Below are 9362 nucleotides of genomic sequence, written 5' to 3' on the forward strand. Positions count from 1 at the left end.
TCTTGGTTTCACACACCAGGTAAATTGAAGATGAAAAATAACCTTTTTGTTCTGGCATCGTTTATTTTCACAGATGAGATCAGATAAATTAAAATTAAAGTTAAAAGTTAAATAAAATATTATTAAAATATTTTTTTAATATTATTTTTATTTTAATATTTAAAAAAATAAAATTATTTATTTTATTTTATATAAAAATTTTAAAAAATTATAATACTAAAATAAAACAAGTTGAAATAATTTGTGAAATCATGCTCGCTGTACATCCAAATTGGAATATCACTGGATTGAGGGTTAGACTATGGAGGCCCACAAAGGCTCAAGCCCTTTTAAACTTGACCCATAGTTAGATGATCAAATTTTAGGTCGGCCCAGCCCACAACACCGGAGTTTTCCCTTTGAAGCTCCTAGTCCTAGCTCTCCAGCTTCGTCCCCCCAAAAACCCTCGGTTCCTCCCCAAGTTTATTTACTGCTAAGTTTTCTTGCAGGCCTCCAATTCGAAGCCTTAACAGCTTCCTTTTCTGCGAGACTGTGAAAATCAACCTTAACAAACCTAGTTCTCCGACTCCCATATTAGATCCCCAACAGACACTAGCTCCCCATGGCGTCGAAAAAAAAGCAATTCGAAGGCATTGCTATGTTATCCATGTACAACGACGAAGAAGAAGAAGAGGAGGAGGAGGAGGAGGAAGAGGAGGTTATGGAAGATGTAGTTGAACAAGAAGAACAACGACCAGAAGATGAAACGGCAGACCGACAAGAAACAGTGCGAGAGCAACAAGACGACGATTACCGGGATTCGATAATGACAGAGCAAGAAGACCTAATGGCCATCGACGAAAGAGTAATTGGTGGTGATTCTGCTAACGATGACACGCCACCGATTGATAATGAAAGTACGATGCCACAGCTTCCGGTTTCGGTGGTGTCGCCGCAGCAAGAGGCGGCGTTGTCCGGTAGTTCTAGGATGAGTAGAAAAGGGCAGCTTACAATTGTGGATTATGGTCACGATGAGGTTGCTATGTCTCCAGAACCCGAGGTACTACCCCTCTTTTTTTCTTCGTTTTTCATACAAACCGTGTCCAGTTGCCACGAGACTTTGGGAAATGATAATAGGATTCAATATATTATGTTTTTGTGATGTTGAAGCTTCGGTTGAGAGTGCTCTGTGCGCTTTATGTATCAAGAATCAGGTGTGGATTGGATAGTGAGATTGAGATGAGATTGTTTGAGTTGAAAGTGAAATAAAATATTGTTAGAATATTATTTTTTAGTATTATTATTGTTTTGGGATTTGAAAATGTTGAATTATTTATTATATTGTGTGAGAATTTGAAAAAGTTGTAATGATGAGATAAAATGAGATAAAATATTTTTAGTATCCAAACGGGCTGGAGGTTGTACGAGTGTTAGATTTCGTATAATATATATTTCCCTGCCACCAAATGGTGTATTTATCTGATACCGAACATTGCAATCAAGATTGGAGATTTTGTGCAAAATAGATTTTGTGCAAAATTTCTGGATACTTGAATAAGTTAGGAGGATGTTTTGGGAGAAATTTGTAACTACATGGAACCTTTTTTGGATAATAGGTTTTGTCAATGTTCCTGTTGGTGAAAATTTGAACTTTCAGCAAATTGTGCCTCTTCCTCTGAGAAGTTTGTTTCTTTTTTTTTTTTTTTTGTGTGGAGGGGAGGTTTGGTGAGCATACTCTCTCAGTTTTATCCTACATTGCATTGTCTCAATTTATATTTTGCTTTGTGGTATATTTTTTGGTAGGATGGAGAAATAGGAGGAAGTGGTCGAGTGATGTTTGGAGAGGAGCTTCAAATCGCTAATGGTATGTATCTTGTGTTTATGGGTATTTGGTACTTTCTTTTGTACTTCCTGCACATTTAATCACCTTTTTCTTGTGACATTGACTGTATTGTTAAATAACATTATATGTATTCGTTTTTGTAAGTAACATTGTATGTGCTTATGCTGCCCTCGTCCTGCCAAATAGGGTGGTCATTGGGAGATGGACATTTGTTTTGCAAACTGGCATGCTGACATTGTATATCATCAAAATACGCTTACGATATTTTCAAAGGGATAAATGTTACATAATGGTTATCATTGTTTAAATATAGCGTTATATTCATGTATGGAAATGGTCACATGATTTGCAGATAGGTGGCCAAGTTGCCTACTGGGCCATTTTTCCTTTGGTTGCTAGAGTTGTTGGAAATGCAGAAAATGGTAGAGTTTATTGACAAAGTTAACATGAGCATTGTGAATGAATTGTGTCATTGCCCTATTGATGTCATAGTCCAGGTTAAAAATATCGCAAGAGGTGTTTGATTTCTGTCACTTATTGAGAAACATAATTTTTGTTGCAGTAAAATTTTAAATATAAATTAAAACACAAAGCGTATTTGTGCCCTTGGTCATATGCTCAGATTGTAAAGTGGTGATGGGTGAGTATGGGGAGGTCAAGTATATGTTTTACTGATATAAAAAAAGAAAAGGTATATTAAGTATACAGTAGTTAAAACTCATATGTTTGTTTGTGTGTTAATTTGTAGGTCCAATAGTAGGTCTCCTCTTTTCTGTTTTTAATTTCGTTGTTTGTTGTAGGTAATTTCCATGAGAAAACGCCTACTGGATCTATTCAGGCTTTAACACCTAGCAATCAAGTAACTCCATCATCTGATCCATCACATAATGATGCAACGAACAATGCTGTGCATGAATCAGATGGTGCACACGATGAGGAAGCTGTCATGGAACATGAAAAGGAAGTTGATCCAATGGATAAGTTTCTTCCACCACCACCAAAGGCAAAATGCTCAGAGGAGCTACAAGTAAGTTCCATTCAAAATTTCTAATGTTTAGGTATGTGTATTGTATACTCCCTGTGTACTTGGATTTTGCCACTTTGCGAGATTGAATAAATTTTCATTTTTACTTTTAAAGAGAAGTAATTTCTATTCAAAATTTTATTTATTTATTTCTTGAGAAGATTGAAGTTTTTTTATTGCTTTTTGCATGATACAAAATTCTTATATTTTCAAGATTAAGGTAATGCAACTTTGCTTGCCTAAAATTATAAATTTGAGCTGTTGTCCATTATATGCATATGTTGGCTATTGGTTTGTAGAGATGAGATTTTACTTTCTGCCATCATACTTTTTTTCATCGGTATGAAGACGAGGTTAAATTTTAGTGCTGGACATGGTGCTCATCATACTTCATCCATTTCTTTCTACTTTTTTTTTGGGAGGAGGAGGAGGAGGAGGAGAAAAGGAAGGAGGGGGGGGGGGGGGTGGAGGTGCATATAGTTAGAACATGAGTAAGTCGTTTTACTACTTTTTCACATTGTACTCCTATCATGAAACCTATGTTATCATCAATGTTGAATCTTAAGGAAAATTTTCCATTTTGGATTGAATGATAAAATCTTAGGATTATTTCCATTGAATTATATATATGTTTTTTAGGGAATTACAATGATCAAGTGCAGTATAAGGTTGTTTTTAAAGCAAATCCATAAACTCTCTTTATCGCAAGCTGTTTTGGGCTTGCTGAAATTAGGGATGGGTTGTGCCTGTACCACTTAATATAACCTCTGATGCTTACACATCCAAATTATTTATGTATGCAAGTTTTTTTCACACTTTTTAATGAAATTCTTGTTACTCGTAAAATAAGCATGTATGCAAATGTAAGGGATAGCCTGTAGGGTATGCCCCTGTGAAAAAAACTGTTATATCTTAGGATAAAGTTGGCAAAATGACTCGTCTTAGGAATCTGTATTGTTGTTGCATTGCTGTAATGTTGCTTCTAATTTACGATTTTTTTTAATATCTCAAAAAATTTCCGTTCCATGCATTATTAGGTATTATGGATTAATAATATTTTTATATTGATGTACGGTGTAGTGTGCTTTATTTCTTTTGATGTCTTTATCCTTTGTTATGTTATTGCAGAGGAAAATAAATAAGTTTCTTGATTACAAGAAAGCTGGAAAAAGCTTCAATGCAGAAGTACGCAACAGGAAGGATTATAGGAACCCAGACTTCTTGCTACATGCAGTGAGGTATCAAGATATTGATCAAATAGGATCTTGCTTCAGGAAAGATGTATTTGACCCTCATGGATATGACAAAAGCGACTACTTTGATGAAATAGGTCATTAACAGTTCCTTTTGCAGATCTCTCTCTCTTTTCTGCGCTTAGATGGCAGCCCACAAATTTCTGTAGCGTGCAAGATGGTCACTACATGTCATAATTGGGCCATTGCTGTTGATTTCAATGGAATGGTCCTCCATGATTTTCTAGTCTCTCTTGCCCCCGCCTAAAGGGGTAGTTTCTTGTACATACTGGGCTAGGCCTTTTCTTTAATTAATACAATTTTGATTACTTATAAAAAAAAAAAAAAGATGGTCACTACATGTCTAGTGTGGCCTATTTGCAATTTTTTAGTTATGTTATTACTTTTTGAGTTCTTGGTCTATTACACAGAATATGTGATTGCAGCCTTTAGGAGGAATATCTCAGTATAACATGTGTTTGGTAATGTGGAGTGTGTATTTAAGCTGGGTATTTTTCTGGTTCTGTTGCTTTTATGAGAGAATTTTTGTATAGAACAAGATTGGAGAGATATCATGACTATATATTAAATTCATAAACTCGGACCCCTTGTTTTGGATTGCTTTAAACAAATTGAGAAGGTAAAACATTTGTCTATCTGAAGTCGGGGTTATGGAACATTATCAGTCTCTTTGTCATTGCCTCTGCCTATATCCAGTGTGAGGGTTGGTGAATATTCAATTTCATACTGTGGTTGAAAGGGTGTATTTCTTTATTGACATATAATTACTGGATCAAAGCTTTAGTCTTGACTTACCAAAAAAGAAAAAAAAGGCTTTAGTTTTGAGTTACCAATGAAGATATCAGGGTCAAGTTGTTTTGTTTGTTGTTCTGATCTGTGCATCTTCCTGATCACATTAATTTCTTTGTTTGCTGCTTTGTTTGTCTTCTGAAGTTACCTGACAGTGTCCATCTGGTATTGTTATCATAGATCTCTCCAATATAATTGCTTGCCACTCACATCTCATCTGTTGTGTACCAGAGGCTGATATGAGGCGTACAGAACAAGAAAAGAAGAAGAGTCAAAAGGTCGACTTTGTTTCTGGAGGAACACAACCTGTAACAATTGCACCTGCATCAAGAATTAATATACCTATTCCAGGTCTGAAAAAGATCTTATTTGTTAATTTAGTTGGTTATGCTTTCAGAAGTTATTATTTGTTTCCTTCAAAATTGGGCAATACCATGTTCTTATGTTATGTCCTTCTGTAGGTGTTTCAACTGCAGCTGCTACTGGTTTGCCATCTGCCCCACCTGTGGCTGACACTGCTACGAGGGACGTTCGACAGAACAAGAAGTCTAAGTGGGATAAGGTTCTCATAAATGCATATGCCATTTATAATTGCCAATCATATCAGTGGACTCACCATATTTAAGTGTTAATTCATTTTGTTTCAGGTTGATGGGGATAGAAGAAATCCTTTGCCCTCTGGGGGCCAGGATTCAATTTCTTCAGCTGGGGCTCATGCTGTACTTTTATCTGCAGCTAATGCTGGCGCCGGATACATGGCTTTTGCGTAAGTTTTGTTAACAGCTTTAAACGATATTTTGCTACTTTTCTTCTCCTAGTGTTTCTATACTTGTGATTTTAGTTTGTGTTTGTGCACTTTCTTTAAAAAAAATTCTTATGCTAAAGTATTTGATGATTTAGTTGCCCCTAAAGATTCTTAAAGAATTCTGCGATGCCTGTTGTATTCATGTATTGCTCTTGCAAGAATTCTCTGGTGTCTGTTATATTCATGTATTATCCTTGCAAGTTGCCCAAAGATCGGCTATGAACACTGAATGTGTGTATTTTCTCAACTGCCATAATACATGCATCTGAGTTGGGCTTAGGATTACATACGTGGGTTTATATCATATATATTATGCTTCTATATGAGGAATTGTAAATTTCCCCACACATGTTGCAGTAACTGCTAATGCATCCGAGTAAATGGTTAAATGGGTAGCTTTCGGGTTGTTGGATAATGAATATGTAGAGATGTCTTTTTTATTTTATTCTCAAGTTCTCCGATACCTGAATTTATCCATCTGAGGTCGACTGCTGATTCTGTTGTTGGGTTTGGGTAAGATTGTTGGTGGGATTGGCAGTTTTATTCTGATTTTGTTGCTGTGATAAAGAAAAGTATCTAACTAAATAATTAATGTTTTTCATCATGTGGCAGGCAGCAAAGACGGCGTGAGGCGGAAGAAAAAAGATCTAGTGAAAGGAAGGTGGAGAGGAGATCCTGAGCCATTCACTGTACTACTTACCAGTGAATTACCATACAACATTTTTGAAATGGGTAAATCCGTTTCTTTTTCCTTAGTTAAGGGCAATGTATGGACTTGTATTTTATTTTAAACCATACGTCCTGTCTACTTCAAAATGAAAATGTATTTTTGTCTCATTCCCAAAACATGACAACCCTTTTATCGTTCTTGGTAGGAATAATTTGTCGTGGGGAAGTATCGATGTCTGTCTATATATACTGACGGATTAAATACTTTGTTTTTGTTTCCGTCCCTTAATATAGTATACATCAAGAACAGGTACTCTCTCTAATTATTGATTCATGGTCAATTCAGATAACACCAAAGAAAATCTGTGCTTAAATCAATAGCCATTATTGAGGAACTCCAGCCTATAGCTTCTAATTAATACTCTTTGAATATTGTATTGTATATTAGTGAAAGACAGCTTGTAATGGAACAATTATAGGCAGCATAAGCGTGTTGAAAAACAGTTGAAAGTGGAAGGTTTAGTGCCCTCCAACTCAAAATATATTTACTGCTTTTGACTTTGGTCCTTAATGAAGCCCAAACGTCGAAGAATGCACGTCCAATGAAGTAAGATTGTTGATAGAGGAGTCAGCATTTCGCACCATCCATCCATCCTTTTCAATAGAGTGAAAAGGCTTGGATCTAATTCGTGGAAGGGGAAATCATTTTGTGATGTAAAGGAGCCATTCCTACCGTATGGTTTACAGTTTTTTCTTGATGCGGGTGGAAAGGTTTTTTTTTCCCCTTCTTTTTGGGGGTTACGTGGGCAATTTGGTATTCGTAATTTATTTAGTTTTCTTTACCCTTTTACTTTACTAAAAAAAATCAAGCTCTATCCAAGGCGGAAGGAATCCTAGGAGCTAGCCCACCTAGTCATATCCTTCACACAAATTATGTACGCCCCGTCATCATGAATATGCTATCTTTCTTTATTTGAATGGCATGATCTTACAAATCATTTGCTTGAGGGGTCTTTACCCCCAGCCCATCATTCCTCGGTCAACGGCGATCGAAGGTGGTATCCATGGGCAGTACTCGACAAAATCATCCTAGTTTGCCTCCACTACTACTACGTATAACTCATGCTTTGTTGATTCTACTTCTGTCCCCATCGAAAGCCATGCCTTCCCATTCGGCGTCTGTTACCTCAACCTTACTTCCCCCGTAGCTTATCTACTCGAAGTCACATACAAAGGACGATGCTGCACTTACCGTTGGTGGCTTCCGCTGGAAGTCACCGTTAAGCTTAAAAAAAGGTTTTTTTTTTTTTTCAAATTATTTTTTAATACTTTTAAATATTTTAAAAAAATATAAAAAATTTATATTAATATTAAACAATTTTTTCTTAGTCATTAAGAAAAAGAAAAAAAAATAAAAATTGGCCAGCGGTGGCCTTAGTATTTTCCCACATACAAATGCAATGATTTCGTACGTATTTGCTGCTCTGCACCCTTTAAATCTCCTAGTTAATTAATGACTATAGAAATGCTGTTTTGCTTGATCAAATACTCAAGGAAAAGGCTAATGGCCCTTGCTGAGTTTTAGGGATTATGGGTTGATCAATACTTCAATCCCCACCAAATATTAAAGCAGTACTAGTCTCTAAAAAAAATGGCCTAGAAAACAAAATCTCTTCCTACCCTTCTTTTCCTTTTCTTTCTTTCTTTTTCTTTTTGTTATGAACGATAAGAGAAAAGGAACAAAAATGCAATCAGAATACACAATTCACTTGTTCCTTATATATAATGCTAGTTGAATGACGCCTCTGAAATATTCTCAAGTACTGCTGTTAATTAGTGTACGTGTGTTAGATCGATCACTTTGTATGGATCCTTGTATATAGATTCCACATCATGTATTCTAAAGGTTGAGTTGTGCAGTAACTTGCCCCTTTCTCTGCTAGATCATGCTGCATCACAGCTTCCCTAGAAAACTTTTGGTTTTGCGTGCGTGTGAGTGAATCACATGCAGATGGTCAACTTCTTGTACGTGGGATTGTAAATATTGACGACTAGACAAGCTTTTGCATGCAAAAGGATTTCGAGTGCTGCAGATGTGCACATACTAAGAGGATGCAATAACAGCCTGATCAGCCTGTTTGTCGACAGTCAACTCTTTTTGTTCAGCACTGTGATATTCAGTTTAATTTCAGCTTCTACAAATAAAGGAGGAAGTAGCTTTCCGTTTCCTGTCCCTGATCTAGTACTGCTCCTTTTTTGGGTAGTGATTCTCGAGATATAAGCCAAACAGCATTACAATGAACCTTTAAGCAACTTCATTTCCTGATCTTCGAACGTACGATATGCAAGAAGACCGAGAAAAAACTACTCTAAGCAATAGCATGGCCGCCCTAACATAGAACTGTGCGTGGTATTAGTGGTGGGAGCATTGCGTTTTGATCTATATATATAGCACCTTAAAGAGAGAAGAATATTTTCGCTTTCTCATCTGTTGAAGATATAGTTTTTTTGGTATCTGTAGGGTTTATTCCATTTTCACAAACTGCTTTTCTTTTCTAAACGACATTGACACTTCCCTTGGTTACCAAAAGCTAGGTATTTTGAACTTCTGAAATATTATTTTCCATTTTTAACATTAGATATAAGCCAGCTCTTAACTGGGCTTTACAGGGATCAAGATCTTCCAGAGTCATTGCTGCTTGATCAGCTCCAGGACTTAAACCCATAGAGGATTTGTATATTATTATTCCTGCAAGTATTTTTATTTTTTTTTTAATGCTCTTTCCTGTAAGTATTTTGACAGTACATTAATGCTCAATAAATGTTATAAACTCATTTCCTTTGTTTATATGTTTTTTTTTTTTTTCCTTCTCTGGTTAGCAACTTGGCCTGGCAGATGGACAGAGCGGTAAATAGCATGTATGAAGTTTGCTGGCACTGGCGGTGAAAAATGTGTAAGCAGAGGAGCTCTAGTTTCGATGCAGCTTGTCTTTTGGCATA

The 9362-nt window shown here is 36.2% G+C and overlaps 1 protein-coding gene across 2 annotated transcripts; it reads left to right on the forward strand.

The window, feature by feature from the left end:
- The first annotated feature begins 408 nt into the window (after positions 1–408).
- On the forward strand, positions 409–6685 carry LOC122276692. Of its 2 annotated transcripts, none has more exons than XM_043086579.1 (8): positions 409–1039; positions 1783–1843; positions 2623–2849; positions 3975–4176; positions 5120–5239; positions 5350–5450; positions 5536–5654; positions 6310–6685. In XM_043086579.1, the coding sequence occupies exons 1-8, from the start codon at positions 602–604 to the stop codon at positions 6482–6484; spliced, it is 1443 nt and encodes a 480-aa protein (XP_042942513.1). In that variant the 5' UTR covers positions 409–601; the 3' UTR covers positions 6485–6685. The 2 variants fall into 2 exon arrangements, with proteins under 2 accessions (XP_042942513.1, XP_042942514.1); XM_043086580.1 differs by having other exon boundaries at positions 411–1039; positions 6306–6685.
- Positions 6686–9362: the final 2677 nt, after the last annotated feature.

The sequence above is a fragment of the Carya illinoinensis genome, chromosome 9 (genome assembly GCF_018687715.1).
Source record: "Carya illinoinensis cultivar Pawnee chromosome 9, C.illinoinensisPawnee_v1, whole genome shotgun sequence".
Lineage (NCBI taxonomy): Eukaryota > Viridiplantae > Streptophyta > Magnoliopsida > Fagales > Juglandaceae > Carya > Carya illinoinensis.

What these genes read in the sequence shown, in the direction of transcription:
- LOC122276692 (XM_043086579.1), top strand. Translation starts at nt 602, where the DNA reads ATGGCGTCGAAAAAAAAGCAATTCGAAGGCATTGCTATGTTATCCATG. An exon ending in GGAGCTTCAAATCGCTAATG is followed by an intron (nt 1,844 to 2,622) that starts GTATGTATCTTG and finishes TGTTTGTTGTAG; the next exon opens with GTAATTTCCATGAGAAAACG. An exon ending in CGACTACTTTGATGAAATAG is followed by an intron (nt 4,177 to 5,119) that starts GTCATTAACAGT and finishes GTTGTGTACCAG; the next exon opens with AGGCTGATATGAGGCGTACA.